This window comes from Bombus terrestris, chromosome 12, assembly GCF_910591885.1.
Source record: "Bombus terrestris chromosome 12, iyBomTerr1.2, whole genome shotgun sequence".
Taxonomy (NCBI): domain Eukaryota; kingdom Metazoa; phylum Arthropoda; class Insecta; order Hymenoptera; family Apidae; genus Bombus; species Bombus terrestris.
Genome location: NC_063280.1, coordinates 5,719,758 through 5,743,807, shown reverse-complemented (window position 1 = coordinate 5,743,807; position 24,050 = coordinate 5,719,758). Strand labels below are relative to the sequence as shown.

Sequence of the window (24,050 nt, the reverse complement as noted above, 5' to 3'; positions counted from 1 at the left end):
TATAAAGATTATTGTTTATTAAAAAGATTAGTGAAATGTAAGAGAATGAGGAAAAAACTAAACATGAAATAAAGTTGCGATGTCGTTCCCTCGCAAATATATAGCGGATGTGTCTCATAGCGCAGTCAAGATGGCGTTCCACCGAGTGGAATATACTTGTTAGAAAAAGTGTGTGAAAAAAAAATGCCGCGGAAAGCTTGAGAGCGACGCGTGCGAGCTTAAGTGAAGTTTCGGTCGCAGAGTGAATCCTCGTGGCTTCACTATGCATTCTAGATGAAAATAACTCAAATGACGGGGTTGAAACAATGCGTACATTAACCCAAGTGACAAGGCTTGTTCGCTGATCTTCGGACATTGCGGAGAACCGTAATCGTCGAGCGGCGAACAACGACGCTATGGCGTCCATCGGACGTGTGTATGTGTGTGTCATTATTTTTAATCCGCAATTAACAGCTAATTAAGCAGTCGTAACTGCGGATCACAAGTAGAATTCGATGCGTGTGAGATTCGTGTTGACGCCGGTTGCTAAACGACGCGACTTCCTAGTATTAATCGTCCGAACCGGATCGGTTCAACCAAAAACAAACATTCTGGGCTGCTTTCATTTTCCCTGTTTGACAGCTCCTAATCCAAATTACGTGGAACATTATGAATATCTTATTTCTATTTCCTCAATTACGTTGTCACAGACTAAATTGTGCTTCCGCTATGATCTTCTCATTAAAGAGTATCGTCCAAATCGCTGCTGTTAGAGTTTATACGTAAGCTCGAGAATGTGACTAAACTGATTTTTTCAACAAGTGTGTTTAATTCTAAGTGTTTATAATACAATGTGTGGTTTATATAGCGTTTTGAAACATTTTGTTTTTAAGAGTTTATAAGGGAATTTTAATAATATGTAACACATGCAATCTTCCATGTAAACATTTCTCTAAATGTAAAATTATAACTATCAATTTCTGTCCTAATGTTTAGATATTTTAATCTTAATATTAATTGTATGTGTTTATTTGTGTCGCTTTGTATACAACAAAGTGAATATTGTTTTATATATTTTACTTTTGTATGAAATACAACTGTATTACTGCATAGCTGTATTATTTGAAACACAATTGTATGTGATATAGCAATGTATTCCATAAATACGCAATGAACTATCATTTACTTTTAATTATTATATATTGTGTTTTAGTATTGAGAATTTAATAAATTGTCAAATCTAATTTATATTAAACGCATATGAAGTGCAATATTTTTGTTTTGTGTCGTATACTTTGTGTTTCTAATGTTAGTCTTTAGTTCTTCTTACTTACATGTTAATTTGTGTAAATTTAGTTAGGACTGCTTTTATTGTTTTTTATAAGTGATTTATAAATGTAACAGATCATTATCGTTTTATGAAAATTAACTTATGAAGGAATACATTTCTTATTGCAGGCATAAAAGAAAATAAAATTATGGATAAATAATGTAAGTGATATGACAACTTATTTGGTAGTGTGATGCAGGAAAGAAAGTGACAAGACATTCCATGATTTCACATAAAATTTTAGTAAAATATATTGTGACTTAATGGACTTTACACATCATGTCAAATAGTTTGGACAGTTTTTTAACACGTATTGGGGATGTCACTATAGAACGCGTGACTCCTCGCCCAGGCCCTAAGCCTAATGAAACGATAATGTCGAATGAAACTGTAACAAACACAAACATGAATAATATAGAGCCTCAAACAGGAAATGATGAAAGTTCAGAGGAATCTAGCGGTGAAACATCTGATGGAGAACATGACAAGAAAAATGATACATTGCAATCAGAAGAAATAGAAGAAATACGTTCAGAAGGATCAGGGGACGACATGGATTTAGATGAGACAATTGATTCACAAATTGGTGTACGAGCAGAATCAGAAAGGCAACATCATTCTCAAGCTGAAGAGGATGATGAAGAACCAGTTAATATATTGGATACTTTGCCATTAGAAGGTTTGTATAATATTATGGATTTTAAACTTGTAATTTTTTTGAATTCTAATACTATAGTATTAATAATCCTTAAATTCTTTAAAAGGAGCTCCAATAGAGGGTCAGGAAGTGTCTGAAGCAGACTTACTTGGAAAACCAATTTCAAAAGATACAGATGATGAAGGAAGCATAGGACATGAAAATGACAAACATGAAGGTCATGCCATGGAGGAGGAAGGAACAGAGAGTAATAAAAGGCATGCTGATTCAGAACATTCTGATACAGCTAAAAAGAAGCAGAAAAAAGATGATGGAACTGAAGGATCTGCGTCAGAATGTGAAACAAAAGCAGAAAAGAAATTAGCAAACATGAGAAGAAATATTCGAGAAGTTATGGATGAAACTCAACTTGATGAAGCTACTTTGTCAGCTCAGCGACAAGAGATGGAACGTCTTCGAAGGGTACAAGAACAACAAAGACTAATTCGTGAAGTTCAACGACATATGGCAATAACTAGACAAACTATGAAAGCAAAAACAAGAGTAATTAGTCTTTTACAAGGAAAACAAAATCAAGCAGGTACTACTATTTCACAATCATCTCCATCTGGACCAGTTCGTTTGCCAAACACAGTGTTCTTTAAAGTAAGTTCTGGATCTGGCACTGGATCTCAGACTACTTCTGGTATACAAACAAATCAAATACAAAAAAGATCAGTAGAAAGCTCCCGATGGCAAAAAGGTAGAGGTATTTACCAAGGAGCACAAACATCAATTTCGCGAATTGCAAATCGACCTAGTGGTCCCAATATGTTACAACAAAGAATTCGAATGATGACTCCTTCTGTTAGCATATCTCCTGTAGTTCCTAAAAAGGAACCTATGGATAGATCTGAATATTACTCAGATTCTGAAATCTCAGATATAGAAGCTGAAGAAACTTTACGTGAGAAACAAATACATGCTGCTAAAAAGATATCAACTGGGCCAAAGTCTCAAAAAACAGCTAAAGGCAAAGATGTGGTTACGATATCTAGCTCTAGCGAAAGTTCAGATGATGATTGTATAGTTTTAAGTGACCCAAGTGGTGAAGAAGAAACAGACAACGAAGATGATCCATCCAATTCTGGCATGCATACTAATGATAGATATAACATTCCAGATGAACATGGTAGAGTGTTAATAAATGTCGGTCATCCTGAAACAGAACCTAATGTATTTTTAGCTCCACAAGTAGCTCGTATTATTAAACCTCATCAGATTGGTGGTATTCGTTTCCTTTATGATAATATTGTTGAAAGTATTGAAAGATTCAAAACTAGTTCTGGTTTTGGTTGTATCCTTGCTCACAGTATGGGTTTAGGAAAAACACTTCAAGTTGCTAGTTTTTGCGATATTTTTTTTCGTTGTACTACTTCTAAAACAGTCCTGTGTATTATGCCCATTAATACACTACAAAATTGGTTAGCAGAATTTAATATGTGGTTACCATATGAGGATCCTAATGCTCCGGAAAAGTATAGTAAAAGTTCTGGTATTAAATCAGAATCTGTTATTGAGCTTAAACAAGAAGTTAAAGATGAAAGTGGGAATCAGAGTGACATGTCAAATATGTCGAGTATGTCAAATATTTCAAGGCCTATTAGCACAGAATCAGCTCATCGTTTTGGACAAGAAAATACGTCCCAACCTATGAATATTGTGCCAGAAAATCCGTATATTCATCCAGGATATGAAACTCACAATATGATGCCAGGTTATGTACAAGATAATATGTTGAATAAAAATATATCAAATTCGCAAGTACACATAAATGAAAATTATCACGGAGATATTTCACAAAATGCATTATATAATACAAATCCTAATCCAATGTCTACCTTTGAATCAATAAAATCAGAAGTAAATTGTCATGGTCAACAAAGGTCAAACATGTCAGATACAAAATTTGGCATGGAAAATCAGAATTCTAATAATATATATTCTGGTTTAGAGAATCGGCCACAAGCTCCTATATATCCAGGTATTGAAACTCGAAATCCTACAAGTTTGTATCATGGTGTAGAAAGTCATCACTCTGGGTCCATATATTCTAATTTTGACAATTCTACTAATACTTTTTCTAATTATATAAACCGATCAACTCAAGAATCAGATCAAGAATCAAGAAAAGATTGTTTTAAAAATACTTTATCTTCTATGAATGCAGAAGTTAATGTAAAGAAAGAGCCAGAAGAAATAGTTAAAAAGGAGGAAAGTACTTGTACAACAAAAGAAGAAATATCAAATGAAGAGAAAAAGGAAATTGAGAAAGTTAAAACTCCATTTAGTGTAGATTCGCCTATTGGTATGGAAATGAGACCGCGGCATTTTCGTTTACATATTTTAAATGATTCTCATAAAACTATGACAGCAAGAGCCAAGGTAATTCAAGATTGGCAAGTAGGAGGCGGTGTTTTGTTGATCGGATATGAACTATACAGACAATTGTCTTTAAAAAAGCCAAACAAAGCAAAAAGGAAACGTGGACAACCTTTCAAAGATACTGTTGATGTCGAGGAAGAAGACAAGAATAAAGGATTATTAGATGAAATGCATACAGCTTTAGTTAATCCAGGGCCTGATTTAGTCATATGTGATGAGGGTCATAGAATAAAAAATTCCCATGCTAGCATTAGTATGGCTTTAAAACAAATGCGCACAAAACGTAGAATTGTATTAACTGGTTATCCATTACAAAATAATCTTTTGGAATATTGGTGTATGGTTGATTTTGTAAGACCTAATTATTTGGGAACTAAAAGTGAATTTTGTAATATGTTTGAAAGACCAATTCAGAATGGACAATGTATTGATTCAACACCACAAGACATACGTTTAATGAGATACCGTGCGCATGTGTTACATGCTTTGTTAGAAGGTTTCGTACAAAGAAGATCTCATTCTGTATTGCAAGTTTCCTTACCACGTAAAGAAGAATACATCCTTCTTGTTCGGATGACATCACATCAACGTAAACTATATGATACCTTTATGAATCAAGTAGTTAAAACACGTGCTGTACCTAATCCGTTGAAAGCTTTTGCTGTATGCTGTAAAATTTGGAATCATCCTGATATCCTATATCACTTTCTACGTAAACGACAGGCTAATGAAGAAGATGATTTAGATTTAGAGGAAACAATTGGTGAAAAATCTACTCCAGGAGGTAAACGTTCTAAAGCACGCCAACCAAAAGGGGAATCCAAGAAAGGAAAGAAAACAAATACAACTATAAAAAATAAACCAGCAGCTAGTGTTCAACCTAATTCCTCTTCATCATCTAATACTGATAACGTAGAAAATGATAATTCACATACTACTCCAAAACAAAATAATTATTCTAATTATCCTCCTATGCCAATGAATAATTCAGGATATTCAAATTCTATATCTCAAAATTCTTATCCTCATGGTTATCAGAATTATAGATCAAATGATCAAAATACATATTATAGAAATGAAAATAGTCATGGAGAATACAATGAATTTTACAATAATCAAGGATCACAAAGATATGGAAATCAATCATTTCAAACATATTCACAAACTCCAGGATATAATGCACCACAAAATTATCCTAATCAATCACAAAATTATATACCAAACAGTGAGCAGTCTACAAATAATCATTCTCAAAGGTATTCAACTGCTACTTCCAATTCAGAATTTCGTTCAGATCAAAATCAAGGGAATAATTATGAAGTATCTGGGATGTTTCCACGTCAATCTTATCCTTATCAAGATCATGGACGTAATTATGGATCAACTATAAATCAAGGATCTAATAATTATTCTCAAGTTCCAAATCAGTCTTCTTTTCAATCGCAAATGCCAAACCAATCTGCGAATATGCCATTACCTGATTATTCTTCATATACACCAAATCAGACTCAAAATTATAATCCTGCAGCAGGGCAAACAAATACCATATATTCACGAAATGAAGGTCAACCATTACAAAATTCTACATTAGGATATGACACAAATCAACAAAGTCAAAATTCATCATCTCAAACACCAACTGCTGCATATCTTGCAAATCAACAAGGACAGAATACAACATCTGGTCAAAATCGTGGCTTTTCACCCAATCAACAAAATCAAAATCTTCCTTTGCAAAGTTCTTCTCATACTTATGGTGGCTCACAATCACAAAATATTCCAATATCAAATCAACCCCACAATTATCCTACTCAAGTAAATCCAAACCCTTCACCACAAACATCACTCAATTTTAGTCAACAATCTCCAAACACTATGCCACAGAATCAACCTCATCCATATATGACAAATTCATCAAATCAAACGTCAATTCCACAAAATCAAATGCGTGGATATTCTACAGCAGCTCAAAATCAGATGAATGTACCACAAAATTCATCTTCATATCCCACTGGCCAATCAGCTTCAAATCCTACTCAAACACATGGATATGCTCAAGATCAGCAGGGGTCAGTTTCTAATGCACAAGGTACTATGCATGGATATTCACATCTTGTATCTCCATCAACACCACAAAATCAATCTTATCCACCTAATATGCAAAGCCAAACGGGAACTCCATCAAATGCAAATCATGCCTATGGGTCTAATCATCAAGGTCCAACATCAATACCATCAACTCCAACTCATAGGTACAGTTCTTCTCAACAAGGACAGATATCACAATCTCAGAATCAAGCTCTTCCATATTCTCAAAATCAGCAAACACAGAGTTCTATAAATCAAAGTGATCAATTGTATTCCAGACCAGATAATCAACAACAAACTCAAACTTATACACCAACAGCCAACACATCCCATGAATTTTCAACAGATCGTCAAAGTGGTAGTTCCTCTACCAATCCTACAAATAATTATTCAATAAATCAAACGTCATCCCAGAATACTGTTGTACCAAATTATTCAACAGATGGAGCACATTCAAATCAAGTAAGTCAAATGAAGAGTTCAGAGGATCCTTATTGGCAAAGAAATTATTCTCAACCATTTCAATCTGATCAATGTAATGATCCGTATTATCGGGATGTAAATCCTAACGTGAATCGATATCAAAGTAATTACTTTCCATCACAAAATTATCAAAATCAGTCTTATGATTATAGTAATAATCATAATTCAGATATTAATACGCGCTCAGAGGATTCGAAGCCCCAGCAAACCACTACTCACATTCAAAGCTCAGGATCTTCAGAGAAGAACAAAAATAATAAAGAAATGACATCAAGTGTTGGTGTGCAAAGTCAACCAATTCATCAAAATAGTTCAAGTTCTACAAGTTCAGGTTATGGTTCTGAATCAAATTGTCAGACTTCAGTATCTAGATCTGTACAAAATCTTAATTCATTGCACAGTCCTCGTCTAAATCAAAATGATTTAGTGAAAGAAGATGAAAAAGAAAAAGAAGATTTATTAGATAAAGATAAAGAAGAGAAGTCAGATGATGAAATTCTTACAAAAGATGAAGAAAAAGATTGTAAAAGTTCTCCAGGAGGAAAAGAAGACCCTGGTATTCCATATGATTGGGTAAATATAAAAAGCATAAAAATAACGCTTATTAAATTATAACTAATTAAACTTTGTATTTGCAGGCAACAGAATTAATGAAGGGCTATGTGCCAGGATTAATGGATGCTTCTGCAAAAATGACAATTTTCTTTTGTATTTTGGAAGAAGCAATTAAACTTGGTGACCGCGTTTTAGCATTTTCTCAATCGTTATTTACATTGAATCTCATTGAAGATTTTTTAGCTAGAAATAGTTTGAAGTATCCTGATGGGCAAACAGATGCTTGGATCAAAAATGTAAATTATTATCGTCTCGATGGCAGTACTAGCGCCTTGGAAAGAGAAAAACTTATTAATGAATTTAATAATAATCCAAAAATTCATCTTTTTCTTGTTTCAACGCGTGCTGGTTCTCTTGGTATTAATCTTGTTGGCGCTAACCGTGCCATTGTATTCGATGCTTCTTGGAATCCTTGTCATGATACACAGGCTGTTTGTAGAGTGTATAGATATGGACAACAGAAACCTTGTTTTGTTTACCGTTTGGTCACTGACAATTGTTTAGAAAGAAAAATATATGACAGACAAATTAGTAAGCAAGGAATGGCAGATCGTGTGGTTGATCAATGCAATCCAGATGCTCATCTTTCATTAAAAGAAGCAACTACATTGTCTTGGGATTGGGAAGAAGATAGTCAAGTACAAGATTTCTCTCAAACGAAAGATAGTTATTCTGATGAAGTGATGCATCGTGTATTAGAACGTCATTCTTCTTTATTAACGAAACAGCCTTTCCACCATGAAAGTCTTTTAGTTGATAGAAAAGATAAGAAACTTAGTCAAGCAGAAAAGCGACTAGCTCGTCGTGGTTACGAACTTGAAAAAATGGCAGCCAACTGTTCCAGGCCCAGTTATAATTATGTTCCTGGAAATACTGCAACACGGGGTACGATTGATTCTAAAATTCAAATGTGTAAAATATGCATATTTACATCGGTTATATATTTCTTATACTAAGTTATTGCAGCAGGTGGATTACAAATTCGAGCAATTCGAGGTGGTGATAGTAGTACTACTTCTAAACCAGTTGCCTCAGTTAGACCAATGCAGCAACGTGGTGCTGAAGGTATAGGTTCGCGTAGTGTAACAGGAAGTCGATGGATACCAGCGGAAGTATGGCAAAGACAGGGAATGAGTGCACAAGAAATGACATTACCTTTAGATGTTGTTATTCCCACAAATTCACCCGATAAAGGAAGTATTGTATTGAAAGCTGGTCAACGAGTAATGGTACTGAAAAGTCCCAAAGGCATTTATATGCAATTAGAATCTGGTAAAATTATTGCTATTCGGACGGCTCTTAAATTAAATCAACAAAAGCGAGAAGAAGAACCTAAGAAAGGTATATTAATAATTAAATGATTTCATTAAAATAGTTGTTCTGTTCTTTTTAATTGTTTAAATTTATATTATTTATATTGAAATATTTATAGGTGTATCGTCAATGGCACAAAGGAATTCAAAACCAGAAGTCGGATTTCCATTAAGAAATAACTCAGCTATTTCTATCATACCGAAATCTTCTTCAAGTAATCAAGCAAGTGGTCGTTCGATTAATAAACCAGGAAACGGGCCTAATTATAGGCCATTTGCTGACAAGGAAACTTTAAAGAGACCAAAACCTGTCGTTACTGCAACTGCCAAACCTTATTTGAGTCAAGTTAATTTAACCAATCAAGTTTCTTTATCAAGGTTACCAAAAATAAAGCAGGAACCGGTAGATCATTCCACACTAGGTGAAAATTCAAACTCCTCAGATGGACAAGTTAGAACTGAACAAAGAGTGGAAGAAGTCAGATTAGAGGATGTGGTTGCGGAAGTAAGTTCGAATACAGATTACAATCCTAATCATAATCGTGCAACCAGTTCAGATACCGATATTGCTTTACAAAAGTCATCTGAAGAAAATAGTCAAGTATATACTTCAGATTCTGTAACTGCACAAAGCGTTCAAACACAGCACGATCAAACGGAAACGGAATTGACATCAAAAATTGATAAACAGTGTTCTCCTTCAATTGAAAAGGAGATCATAAAAACAACAGATACATTAACAAATTACGGGCATGCTTTTCAAACTCAACAAGAAAAAAGAGATGCGTCCAATGATGAAATTATAATTGAAGATCCATCGCCGATACCACCTCAAATACAGTCGCAAGTACCATCACAAATGCAATCTCAAATGCCATTACAAGTATCTCCGCAAGTACAGTCACAAGTATTACCTCAGATACCACCACAGTTACCAACACAAATACAACCCCAAGTACCTTCCCAGTTATCATCGCAAGGACCATCACAAATACCTCAAGCATCACCGCAAGTTGCACCACAAGTTGCGACGCAAGTTGCAACACAACCAACATCATCTGGCTCATTACCACCATTGTTAACGCAACAATCAACATCATCGACTATGCAAGTACCATCAGCGACACCTACATTACGAGCTACGGAAGTTCCTAAAGGTATAACAGATTCAACTATTGGTTCTTCTGCTACATCCATATGTACTGGAACAAATACTATAACATCTCCAAAAACAGCGGAACCAAGTATGCGTGAAACTTGTATACAAAGTGAACCCCTTAATGTTCCACAAGGTTATCCTTATGCTCAGTATCCACGATATTACGATTATAATGATCCTCGATCACGATCGTTGTCCACTCCTTATGGTACATATTTCCCTGGTGTTCCACCTCATGCAGCAAATCCTAGATTACCAATGGATACCTCTAAGAGTCAACCAGATGTAGGAAAACCTATAGAAGAGAGGGCAATGATGAATGTGCCTCCTGCATATTCGCAAGTATCTAATACTACTGCCAAAACATCAGCAAACACTATAGAAACGAAAGGTGCAGAAGCGATGGTAACTACAACGGTGGCTACTACTCCTACTAGAGATGAAACGCACATACCCACTGCGTTTAGTCATCCTACGAGTAGTCGTTATCCTGGACCTTATCCACCGGGACCGTATGATCCATATTCACAGCATTATCCTCCAGCGCCCGGTTCATCAGCAACTTATCCACCAGGTGGTAAGTTGAAATTTTGCTATTTTCGCGTATATTTATTTATGAAAGGAATATATGTTGAAACTAAATTTTTAAAGTAGCTGCTCCTGGATATCCAGCATACGGTGGCCCGAGTTACAACACGGAATATGCTCGTATGTATACAGCGTTTCATGGTCCTCCTCCACCAGCAGATCCTTATATACACAGAGGTTATGCACCCCCTTCTTCACATCCACCTAATTATTATCCTCCATTTCCTCATCCACCACCGCCTTATCCGAATTATTCATTTTTGTCACCATATCCAAATCCCAATATGCCCAGCGAGCCACAGCCACCTGCTCAGTAGGACACTTAAGTGGTATTATGATAAATGATTAGTTTAATAATTTCATAAAATGTCGCATATTGCGAAAGTTCAAAGGCTGTCGCGATTCAGAAGCTTAATAGACTGAAGCTGTAAAACGCATTGATGTAAATATTTAGTCACAAGTATTGTATTAAGATAATAAATTTACGCAGCTACTTTTTTAAAAGTGCTGTGTTTATGTCGAGGGAGATGAGATAATCTCAATTAACTTTGAACTGTGCAATTTGTTGAAATGTTCAAAATATTTAGCCTTGACTGTCATGCCGTTTTACGATGCGTCTATTCGACTAAGTAATATCTGGTTATAAGTACAAATAATTTCTCAATTTGATATTCCATAATCTCAAGGAACTGTCTATGTTTTTTCTAGCATATTGACATATATCATTATTATGATTTTATGAATTTATTGAGAATTTATTAAGAAATAAGGAAATATTTTCAACATAGGTAGCATCCTTATTATCTATTTTTTATTTTGAATGAAATGCTAGGAATATTGAATGAGAAATAATTTTGTACATTCTAAACGAGTAATATAAAGAAGAAAGGAATGCTGTACACTATCATTTAGCTTTGTGCATAAATGCTACATTAATCACACTTTTATATTCCGCACTGAAAAACGCAAGGAATTCATTTTGATTAAATGCAATACTCAGAAAAGTATAAATTGTAAGAGTAAACTCACATTCATAAAACTTATATGCCAGCATTCCATCTTCCATTTTATATGTTTTAGTTTTTCGTTTTAGTTAATTTATGGAGAGTGATGGATATTTACATATTATTTATAAAATGATATTATTTAAAAACCTATTTAAAAACTTATTAATATTTTTTTGATAGTAATATATTTATATGTATAATCTTAGAATTTAATACTTTTAATATTTTGACGAAACTATTATATACATCATACATAATAATGATATTTTTTATTATATATTATTACATTATTCATCACTTCTCCCTAAAAATATATTATAGGCTGCGCATCGTTATTTCGGTTTCCGTCATTTCAATAATTAATCTCTAAACGATAAAATTAGGCTTCATTTATACCACATGCTCTGAATCTATGTATCACCTCTGACTTTTTACATACATTATACGTACAGTATTCACTTGGAACATTTAGCAGCCAGTATACAGTTTACAGCGTCCTTAGCAAGTTGTATATGACTATGTATTACTATTAAACGTTACAATTTCTGAAATAGATAATCTCATAGTAGAATGTAGGATTGTTGTTAACTAGAATGTCTTACAGTTCATGACTGTTTTGGAATATGAATAAAAGCAGAATAGGGAGAGCCATGATTCTCAGAAGCGACTTCTCAAGCTCGAAACTGTGATATTTTGTCATATTCTCGTGTAACATTTTTGCTTGTATATTTTTATTTAAAATCAAAGTTCAACTTTGATTCTTGCATAAAATTGGTAGAAACCAATAATGATCGCGGATGTCGGAATACTGAATTAAAATTGCGCATTTATGTTAACGTAAGTTAATTCGGAGTATGAACACGAGATTTTTAATCAATTTTCCAAAGGGGATATAAAGCCGTATGCATGTTTATCATGGTGCTCCCTCTAAATACTATAGGTGAATTATTATAGAAAATAAACATTCATGCTGAATACTATTAGTATGTATTTCTCATTGAATCTGTCACCTGATTGCTACGCGAGAAATACATTGGGATCTTACATGTTAGTACGTACGTGTTGTGGTTGTACGTTTTCTAGGTTTTAAGTGTACAGGATTGACATGACGCGAATATTAACGTGAGATGTATTTTTGCAAACAAGCGACAGAATCTATTGCAAATACATACGAGATTATATTTACGAAAGATGAAACAATTATTTTGTCTCTGTTATAGCTTCTTTGCCATTTACATACTTGTAAATACCCATTATTTACATTTCATACTTTATTTATTACTATACATTATCCATTATTATCGCTTTTTTGATGTCAGAGTATTGCTCTTATGTAAAATAAATTGTTTACACTGATCAAGATTGTTTTTGATTGTAGTATTGTTATGCAAAGAAATTGAGGCATATATATATATATATATTTTATATATATATATATATATATATAATTGTTTGTACGACGTTTCCCTTTGCGTCTCTGACCAACTGTTTGACTTGAAATTAACACATGCATGTAGATGCGTAGGATAAAAATCTTAATACATACTTATATGTCAAAAAGGTTAAGGTTGTAATTAAGGAATTAATTTACCCATAAAAGTTTTAATATCCTTGTGGTAACACGAACAAAACTTTCTTGATTACATACTTTTCTCTATGCATATTATGTGATTTAATGTGTCACACATAAGCGGGGTTTATTGAAAAGTTATAATTAATAATTCATTTTGTAGGAGAAAATCTCATATTTTTTTTTATAAATCATTTTCTCTGATTGTAATTTTTCTATAAACCATGCTACAGTGTATAAAGAAAATAAAATCGTTCGAAATTAAGAAAAATAATTTTTTTGTAACAAGTAAGTTAGTTTGATAACACTACACTAATTTAATAAAAAAAAAAAAAAAATAATAAACTTATATTTGCGTACGCGCGTCATATTGTGTATTTTTTATTTTTTTCATTCTATACAATGTTATTTGTTTTGAAATATATTCTTTATGAAAAAATATAAAAATATCGTTATAGATAAAAAATGTTTTTTATTTATATTGGCATTACATCTCATAAAAGTATAAAAAGGGATATTATGCAGTATTTAGAAATATATATTAATTATTTATAAATTATAAATATATGTATGTAGCTTGTTTGAGTTATAAATAATTTAAAATATTAGAAATATTAAAAAATTATACGTTACTTGATAATAAGTTAAAATTTAATTTTATATATTTTCTTCATTTTGAACATGCTATATAATTTTAAATTTCAATTTTACCGCCAACAGTACTGTATTATGTAAAACTAAGATCCGTGGTTATTTGAAGTAGGGGGCATCACTATCGCAATCGAGCATTTGGAAGTTGCTAAAGTGAAAAGAAACGTAAATGCAGTTTGTCTTCTGTAACTTGCAACATCTTTGTAGAAAAGCTACGCGTGATCTACGTAAGCGTAACTCAGTTTGTAAACAGATATTTCGGAGATTTACTATCACCGTTAGGTTAGCCGATTTCAGTAAGTGGGGTACAACAAAAAAGAATCGTAAACTGAAAATACAGATTACACAAGATATATTAGACCCAAAGATGGAAGAAATATTGTCTTCTCTTCGGAATCGTGTTAAGGAACAGGTAAGTTCCATATGGCTGATATATTGTTATTAAGTATTCTAGTCTACAAATTTGAAAAATTCGAAATTTTTTTTTCATTTTTTCAAATTTTAGACATTTACATACATTTACGTTTAGAGTTACAGCCATTTTTGTGACCATCTGTTCCGATCTGACCGGAACAAATGAACAATAGACGGTAGACGCTATCCCAGTAAACTTGTCTCAAAACTTTAAACGCGTTTTTCTCGAAACTACTTTTTTCGAGTTAGCGTGCACGATATCTCAAATTCTAATGAACCGATTTATTTGAAATTTGTTGTGAATGTTCTTTATAGATCCTCTATCGCCTCAACCACGCTCAGATCAAAATTTTTAATTTTACTATTTTAAAAAAATTTGGAATTGCCAAAAAATCACGTCAAAAAGAAAAATTTTTTTTCAAACGGCCGCCATTTTGTGAAAAAATATTTTTTTGACTTTTCCAAGGTTCATGCTATAGCCACAACTATACTAATTAAGAATCCGCTCGGCTTTTTTGATTCAGATGACCAGAAGGGTTGAAATCCTGCACGGCAGGACACCCATCTTTTTGGACCTCCCACTTTGCCAGCTCATAATTTTGTTAATTTTGAGTTTTTTTCGGTTAATTTTTTATGTAATCTTAAAATATCAATAGACAAATGATAAAAAAAATAGATATTAAAAATATTTTATGTTTCGTTTGTACAGAGCTTCAGAAACCGCCTGGAATTCATGCCTCTAGACTAGAATACCCTCTTAACAAAAAACTTAGTTATACATATAATAGATATATAATGGATATATAAATATATTTATATAATGGATATGTAATTTTCATTGTCGTAGAGCTTGCAATTGAAAAAAAAATATATTGTTAATTATGGCATTTTATTTAATGTTAATATTTTTCCATGTTATATGTTAGTATTATATCATTATTTTTTATGTTTAAAGGGTGACTATGTGCGAAAACTCAAGGCTGATGGTGCTTTAGAAATAGACATCAAAATGGCAATTGCTGAGCTTAAACATAGAAAAAAGTTGTTGGAAGATAAAGAAGTATCCCTTTCACATATAATATTTGATAGGGCAAGGATGGAAGATCTTTTAAAACGTAGATTTTTCTTTGACCAATCATTTGCTATTTATGGGGGAATTAGTGGACAATTTGATTTTGGCCCTATGGGTTGTGCATTTAAAGCAAATCTAATAAATACATGGAGAAACTTCTTTATATTAGAAGATCAAATGTTAGAAGTAGATTGTTCTATTTTAACACCAGAACCTGTACTCCAAGCATCTGGACATGTGGACAGGTTTACCGACTTAATGGTGAAAGACGTGAAAACTGGAGAATGTTTCAGATTGGATCATTTGATTAAATCACATTTAGAAAAAGTAATTGGTAATAAAAAAACTGATGAAAATGTAAGGAAAGAATGTGAAGATACTATTACTAAATTAGATGGAATGACTAAGGAAAGAATGATAGAAGTTATGGCCAAATACGATATAAAGTCCCCTACTACTGGGAGTAATTTAACAAAACCAATAGAATTTAATTTGATGTTTGGAACTCAAATTGGTCCTTCTGGGCTTATGAAAGGGTTTTTAAGACCAGAAACTGCACAAGGTATTTTTGTAAATTTTAAACGACTACTTAATTTTAATCAAGACAAGCTGCCATTTGCTGCAGCTCAAATTGGAAATGCATTCCGTAATGAAATTTCTCCTAGATCTGGTTTATTAAGAGTAAGAGAATTTACTATGGCAGAAATAGAATACTTTTATCATCCTTATGAGACAGAGCATCCTAAATTTGAAGATATTAAAGATTTAAGTGTACTGTTATATACTGAAATAGATCAAATGGAAGGAAAGAGTGCACAGTATATAACTTTAGGTGATGCTGTGTCACGTTTAATTATAGAGAATGAAATCTTAGCATATTTTATAGGTAGAATTTATTTATTTTTAATTAAAGTTGGAATTAATCCAAAAAAATTACGTTTCCGTCAACACATGGAAAATGAAATAGCTCATTATGCATGTGATTGTTGGGATGCAGAATGTTTAACTTCTTATGGTTGGATAGAATGTGTTGGTTGTGCAGATCGTGGTTGTTATGATCTCGTGCAACATGCACAATCTACTGGAGTAAAATTAGTAGCAGAAAGAAAATTGCCAGTACCACGAAGTAGGGAATTGCTCAGAGTAGTACCAAATAAAGTTATTATTGGAAGAACGTTCAAAAAAGAGAGTAAACTCGTGCTAGAGACTTTGGAAAAAGCATCTGAAAATAATATTCTTAATATGCAATCTGATTTTAATTTAAATGGAGGAAGTGAAATATCACTTCCAAATGGTACCAAAGTATACATTACAGAAAATATGGTCGAAATAGAAAAATATAGAAAGACTATATATGTAGAAGAAGTAATTCCATATGTAATTGAACCATCTTTTGGTATTGGTCGTATTATGTATGCAATTTTAGAACACAACTTTAGAATAAGAGAAGGAGATGAGAAACGAACTTATTTCAGTTTGCCACCAATCGTAGCTCCTTTAAAGTGTTCAGTGTTACCACTCAGTAGCAACAATGAATTTGTACCATTTGTAAAACAACTATGTATGTATTCTAACTTTTCAAAATTGATAAATTTTAGAAAAAATACTTACTTAAGCATTGTTTTCCACACACAGCTCGGAATCTCACTAAAGTAAACGTTTCGCATAAAGTCGACGATTCTTCTGGTAGTATCGGACGTAGATACGCACGGACAGATGAAATTGCAATACCATTTGGCATCACCATAGATTTTGATACTTTGAAAGTACCTCATACTGCTACACTTCGTGAAAGAGACAGCATGGGACAAGTTAGAATAAATGTGAGTAGGCATTTTATAATTTTTAAAATACAAATAGAAATACAAAGTCTACAAAAATTAAGTTATTGTTTGAATTACAGTTGGACGAGATTCCAGATGTAGTAAGAGATCTATCTGATGGTAAACTTACATGGTCTGAGGTCGAAAAAAAATATCCCAAATTCGAACAACAAGAAACAACAGAAACAAAGTAATATATATTAAAGGATTAGCCTATTTGCTATAATAGTAATTACTATTTTGCATTTATAATGCGCATATTACAGACGTTAACGTGTATGTTATTTTGCAAAAATAATTATATAAATGTCGTTAATGAAACAGAAATTTCGATTTTTGTGAATCTAATTAAGAATGTATGAATTTTAGTTAACAGCAATAAAAATCGATATTAAATTCAATACCCATTCTATCAAAATCGCATTTGAAACAAGCCATCATACACCTTATACTCTTTATCCATTTCTCTTTATCTAAACCATTAACATCTTGAAGTTGCATATTAACACGATAAACATCTGAAAAACAGAGATTGATAGACGCTGATATATATTAATTTATATTGTGTATATTAAGTAATTACCGCAATGACCAGATCGTATTTGACAGCACATAGCACAAAGTGTTTTAAATGTTCGAATTTCGCCGATATATTCAAAAACACGAAGTGATGGTAAGTAAATAAGGAGTCGTCTTAGTTGATCATCCAAATTCTGTCGATTGTGCCATAATTGCAGGGATAAGTATACTACATAATAGTAATAACGGTTATCTAACGTATAATAATTAAAAAATTATAGAAGCACGAAAAGTAATTCAAATACATAAGGTATAATTGATATCGATAATCGAAATATCACTTATCGATAAAGAGTTAGTACCACGAACTATTCGTAGACGGCGTACAATGATTCGCGCTTCAAATTTTAGTTGCGGTTTACGAATCGAAATAGCGATGATAAAAGTAATTTAGAACGATAAAAAAATACAAAATGCTTAATTATTTTAAGTATAAATAATTTCATTATTTCGATTACCTAGAGTATCCGAATACCATGTGCAAAGTGTTTTAATCGTGCAATCAAGATACCATGGCTGTCGAAATTTCAAATCGATACTCGTTGATAGTGCAAAAGTATGGATTCGAGTATGTTTTGTAAAAAATTTTTTATGGATATCATATCGTGGTATTCCTACTAAAAATACAAAAAATATATGTATTTATGTACGTCTAATTTTTGGTATGTTATTAATTATTATGAAATTCTGTCATACTAATAGCATATTGTACTTTCAGTACTGGTGCCCAAAAATGTGCTGCTCTCCAAGCGCTATCCGGTATTACGACTTTTTCAATATCATATTCATCTTCTGCTTTTTGTATAATTTCTTCTTCTGAACACAATAGCTGTAACCAATGCCAATTTGTTCCAAGTTTCCTACGATTGAATCTTAACGTAAGTACATGTTTTTTTAATGACACCATTAGTTATACGTAATATTATATTTACATGTTTCAACAAACGATTCGTAACTATTACAATAGACGACGTAGGCAATATGAGTAAATTATTTTTAACTGTTAGAGTGGTATCGTAACGATCAAAATAATAGTAGGGATTAAGTAGTGAATCTAATTACTTGGCCAAATTGACGAGTAGATCTCCCGTGGGTGTCGCTATGTACGCGTAGTTTACAGATAAAGTAGTGAGAAACTCCAAGCAGCCAATGGCGCGGAACCAGTCGCATATCTTGATTTCTTTGTCCGTATAAAATCTTGATTGTTCGTGATGACTAGGATCCACCGCGAGGCTTACCATTTTCTCAAACGCGTGCCAACAATATACGTGTCTCATTGTTTTACGGGAGTTGTATAATGCCAATAGTAGTCGTACACCTTCGTCTGGCGTTAACGACAAACCTTCCAGACAAATAGATTCTAGTCTAATCTGTTTACTACAATGTATGATATACATATAGACTAAGTTTTATTTTTGTCGTATTATACAATTTTGTGTACATGTTGTTTTGCAATAACACGACGCAATTGAAAAACGCAATTAAATTTAAAATTTATATGATTACCGTTTGTTGTAAAGTTCATGTTATTTCTACATATATGTAGTATATCGACTTACCAGAGGAGTCGTTCTAGACGAGTTATCAAATTCTTCCGGCCAATTCGATCAAACGTTTGTAGCCGAATCAATTCTGCCCAAACGCTCATAACCCTCTTGCTTTTTTGGCTATACAGAAGTCTATAACGTAGAAAACATATTTTTGAATCAGAGATATTCGATAATTCTATATACTATATTCTCTGTTTTATTATAATACTTTGCTTGAAGCGCGAGATAATTGAGTTTTTAGTAACATCGAATTGCAATAATAATTTACTATTATCAATGGTTTACTTTATAATTCATGAAACTTAGATTTTATTGTATATGAATAGTAGAAAAAGAAGTAATTTACTCTTTAAATCCAATCGCATCGATTATACAAATTAAATTCGCCGATCAAAGATTACATAAACGATATAATCGGTTTGATCAAGTCACTATAAGATTCTTACTTGGCCAATGTAACGAGCAAAGCGTGATTCACTTGTTTCTGGTAGAGATGTGAGTTTTTCATCGCGGTTGAATACAAATGCCAGTAGAAACGGCCCTGGGCATAATAACTTTTTAATTACCAGCCACCGCACGTTCTCACCGACCGACATTCGTAATTGAGTTCTAGCCGTTCGGGTTAATTGAGTTCTCGGCTTTTGAATTCGCCGGGTTTCCTCCGGTGATATACGTACCTCCCTCGAGGGCAAAGGCAAATTCAGCGCCGCCCTTGGAAACGCGGCCCTCTCGCAGTGCACCATCATTTCCCAGTGTCTGCGAGACTCGTTCGTGTATCGCGTTCTGTGAACCATATTGTCTAATTTTTTCATTTTCTCGTTCTTTGCGTGTCTTTATCGCGATGGAAATATTACCTGGAAAGTTGTTCAAGCAGTTCTTTGACCAGAGGATCTGATTCTTCTGGCATGCTGTAACATGCTGAGAGCGGCCTCCAGATCGATGCGGATGATTCTTTCGTATCGTAGCTATTTTACGATGAAAAATTAAAAATTATGAATCTGTAGCAAGTGTTGTAGCAACTTTTGAATATTAGTCATGCACGTTACATCGAATTGTCCTTCTGTTCATTGGAAAGTGAATTGGATTCGGCCGATGCATTGTAACAAGCCGATAAGTCGTTTTGACAAACAGAAATATTATCCCTGTCGAAATAAGAATTCGTGACACACTCTATTCATTACGATGCATTACGCATTTTGTTGTATTATTAGGATAATATTACTTCATACACGACTTCTCTCTGCTTCGAGAATCTATATTTGATTTGTCTGGTAGATCGCAACAGATCGAATGGTTTGCACAAATATGACTCGTTATATGGGTCTCCGATTTTTCTAATTCGCTGCAACGCAATACGTATCTTCGACATACTGCTGTAGTCAAAGACATTTTTCTGAAAATAAAAGAAAAGCTAAGAAATTTCGTATAAAAAAGGTTAAATTATTACATTTCCATGTCCAAATGACGCATAACGATTTGCAAATGTTTTATTTTAAGTATGAAACAAGTGAACGTATATTTTACATATTACGCAAATATAACAATTTTCCTTTTCAATGTCATTATCATCAGCGCTCTTTCCATCTGATAATAGCATTTGCTTCAATGATTAATCAAAGGGAAATTTTAAGAAATTTTAATAAACCATGGAAAAAAATACATTAACGTTGCTCTGTTGTTAATCGAATCTCACATAGATAGATACAATGAAGAAACGTACACATTTATTGATTTTTGGCAGAGATATAGAAACATGGAGGCGATGATAGCAGTCTTTTGTTCGTCATCGAAATTATATATCCATTCGATCGAGTATTGGGCAAAGCGTAATTTACTCTTTTACAAATCTGGAGGGCCACCCATATGTTTATAAGAAAGCTTAGAGCAAAAGACGGAAATAAATTTCTTGCCTCTTTGAGCACAAAGAATTTCTATTTCGGTGACCGTTGCTGGCGCATGCATTGTTTTAAGGTATTTTACGATACAGAGAAGGGCTATGGAATAGAGAAGGAGAGACAAGAAAGAAAAAGCGAGACATTTACAAGGACTGAACTCGAACCACGAGTTCGTGGGTGCGGTTCCAATTATCCACAGTGGCTCTCAGAAAGGAAAAAGGACCAGTGGAGCCCCTAGGCCGCAAAAAGGGTGGGGTCCTCTTACCGTTCCGTTTTCTTCCTCTTTCTTCATTCAACCCTCCCGGAGAACGTGTCGAATCGATTCTCCTCGACTCGTTTGCAAGCCGTCCGCCGAGTGACATACCGGATACGTGGTTGCCGTTCATTATCATTTTTTATTCCCACGGAGAATATTTCGTGTACTTTTGACCAATCTCGTTTCGAAGAACTTATCCATTTTATTAGGATGAAACAAAAGGTACATGATGACGAAAACGACAGGGGGATAAGATCGACGTCGTTCATAGCTCTTTCAACGCTTGAATCTGTGTTAAAACAACATCGTTCTATTTTTCTCTTCTTAACACATATTCACGTTCATCGTCATGTCGATGATGGTTCTGCTGGCTATCGTTCGGAAGGGTCCATTGGGAATTGTCTCGTTTCTTCTCTTTTTATCTGCTAGGCAGCTATTTCTTGCTCCAGGCTCATTCAACTGAAATCCATTGAGTTGCAACAACTTGCATCCTGTTTCTCGTTGGTACGAAACTATTTTCCGGTTACAACGATCCCGAAAATAGTTCGACCAAGAAGAAAATCTGTCTGTTTGCACCGTGGCAGGTCTGCGTTGTCGTTATTAGCGTTAAACGTGTTCGGTTAAAATCGAACGTGAGATTCCTGTTTTCGTTGACTTATAGGGTGCAGCTACCTGCGTAGGTGCACGAGGCATTCCCCGACGGTAGGCTATCCGTTTGAAAAAAATTACATCGGTCCCTTGACCGATTTTTGTCTTTCGCGGAATAGCTCGAGCACGTAACCCTGGAAATTGTGAATTATATGCGAAACAGAAATTCGAAATCGCGTGCTACGCCATTTAAATATTATCTAGTAAATTGGAGTTGACCAGTTTGAATGTAATCATCTTAATATCAATTTATTAGTATTTATCTACGTCTTTATCGATAAAGATATAAAAATGAATTACCTCTGCGATGAAACGAGGAACACTGTAAAATACAGGACAGGTATACAGGAGTACCGTGTAAATGGTATTTTCGTCCATATCTATGAACAACGTTATCAGCGAACGAACGTTTCATGTGTTGCAAGCTGATAAGTTTAATCGAAGCAAAACGACGCGCGACTCCAAACTTACGAATGAATAGTATCTATGCATCGGTAGTTAGCGTAACATCATGGCGCGATTGCGAGTAACGCGCTACGAACTCGATGTTTAATCCTTTCCAGGGGAGGGAACGGTGTGAAAAAAAAATCAATCGCGTTATCTGTTGCGCACGGCGGTTTGCAATTAAAAGTCTCTTCCTAGATGCAGCTTCATGAAAAGACGCATTAACTGTTCTCTTGGTTTACCGGGGCACCCTGTACGATAGTAAAGCGTACGATAACGACCAAGTAAATTGTATCGCGAACGTTTTACGCTTTCATTTGCATAAATATTCGTCGGTGTTCGCGATCTTATATGACTTTGAGAACTACGATGTCCGTTACCGACGTACGTAGCGTCCGTTCCAGCAGAATTTATTCGGTGCAACGCACTTTTGTTTTTTCCCTGCAAGAATCCCATATTGCGTCATCACGTTTGCGCCCCGAGACTTTGTGTAGGATTTTACGACTGGGCGAGGTGTTCTAAAGTTGCTCTATCCGGTTTTATCCCATGTAAAAAACTATTAAACATCTCAGCTCATTAAGTGCATTCGCTTGTAGAAGGTTATCAAATAAATTGCCGATAAGATGATGCAGGTAATTAATGACGGTATGCCCATTATAAATTGTAACGCTGATATAATTCTTAACGTTTCCGTGAATGTAACCGCCCGTCGTTTCCTCGTGATTCGAGGCATATTTCCGAACACACATACCTACGCGTCAAATCGCGTTACTTTCTATTCGCATTCGTCTCTGTTTCGCATTCGAATCTCCGAAGCGTTTCGGAGCGCACTGCTGCGTAAATGGCAAGTGCCTTTAGAGATTTTCGAATTAATCGAGAACCACGTTTACAAGATTCCTCGAACACTAACAGAAGTCTAAGTTACCGCATGGCCAAGTTCCGTGTCCTTAACGAGCGCTACACATTCTTGAAATTTTATCGTATGGTTGAAGATCTTGTCGACCATCTCGCGACAGCTTTTCGATCGTTCTCGTTTCTTTTTTCTTACCGTGAAACCGCGTGTTCCGTTCCAAGCAGGACTCGGGAGGGGTGCGGATTTATAGGCTTTAATTAAACGCTATTCATTAGGCTCGGTAGCCGAAAATGGCTCGAACGTCCCCGAAAAGCACCGATTAGGTAGCCAGAATCACATTAGACCACACAAGTAGATGCAACCTTTCGTCAGCTGGTCGATGATAATTTTATATGAATTTCTGCGGATGCGATTTTATCAAAAATCATTCCATCTTCTTAATATATCGCGTTGCGAACCTGTTCGATGTTGGCCAAGAAAAACCATCGTTAACCATCGTTATCTAATTTTAGGCCGGTGATTTTTTACTAAGACGCATTATCGTTTCGCTATTCCAGCTGGCTAAAAGGGGTTGCCTTTATAACTTCTCAAAAACCGAGCTCGATGAAGCGGTCTGATTAGGCGACTTGATTTATCTTCTTCGTCGAGCAG

The 24,050-nt window shown here is 34.2% G+C and overlaps 3 protein-coding genes across 14 annotated transcripts; 2 read left to right on the top strand and 1 right to left on the bottom strand.

Annotated features, from left to right (window-relative positions):
* The first annotated feature begins 13 nt into the window (after positions 1–13).
* On the top strand, positions 14–13,582 carry LOC100644222. Of its 12 annotated transcripts, none has more exons than XM_020865919.2 (7): positions 14–415; positions 1,499–1,988; positions 2,074–7,535; positions 7,601–8,462; positions 8,544–8,918; positions 9,010–10,626; positions 10,701–13,582. In XM_020865919.2, the coding sequence occupies exons 2-7, from the start codon at positions 1,589–1,591 to the stop codon at positions 10,952–10,954; spliced, it is 8,970 nt and encodes a 2,989-aa protein (XP_020721578.2). In that variant the 5' UTR covers positions 14–415; positions 1,499–1,588; the 3' UTR covers positions 10,955–13,582. The 12 variants fall into 12 exon arrangements, with proteins under 12 accessions (XP_020721578.2, XP_012170629.2, XP_012170630.2 ...); XM_012315239.3 differs by having other exon boundaries at positions 1,438–1,988; XM_012315240.3 differs by having other exon boundaries at positions 14–419; positions 1,438–1,988.
* A 407-nt stretch (positions 13,583–13,989) lies between these two features.
* Positions 13,990–17,575, top strand: LOC100646675 (glycine--tRNA ligase). Its single transcript, XM_003399920.4, has 4 exons — positions 13,990–14,277; positions 15,235–16,912; positions 16,987–17,174; positions 17,255–17,575. The coding sequence occupies exons 1-4, from the start codon at positions 14,035–14,037 to the stop codon at positions 17,366–17,368; spliced, it is 2,223 nt and encodes a 740-aa protein (XP_003399968.3). The 5' UTR covers positions 13,990–14,034; the 3' UTR covers positions 17,369–17,575.
* On the bottom strand, positions 17,544–19,668 carry LOC100642617. Its single transcript, XM_048410982.1, has 7 exons — positions 19,650–19,668; positions 19,313–19,478; positions 18,816–19,130; positions 18,450–18,613; positions 18,212–18,370; positions 17,758–17,922; positions 17,544–17,692 (listed from the first exon to the last, which is right to left on the bottom strand). Exons 1-7 carry the CDS (start codon positions 19,666–19,668, stop codon positions 17,544–17,546), a joined length of 1,137 nt encoding a protein of 378 aa, XP_048266939.1.
* Between the last annotated feature and the right edge of the window lie 4,382 nt (positions 19,669–24,050).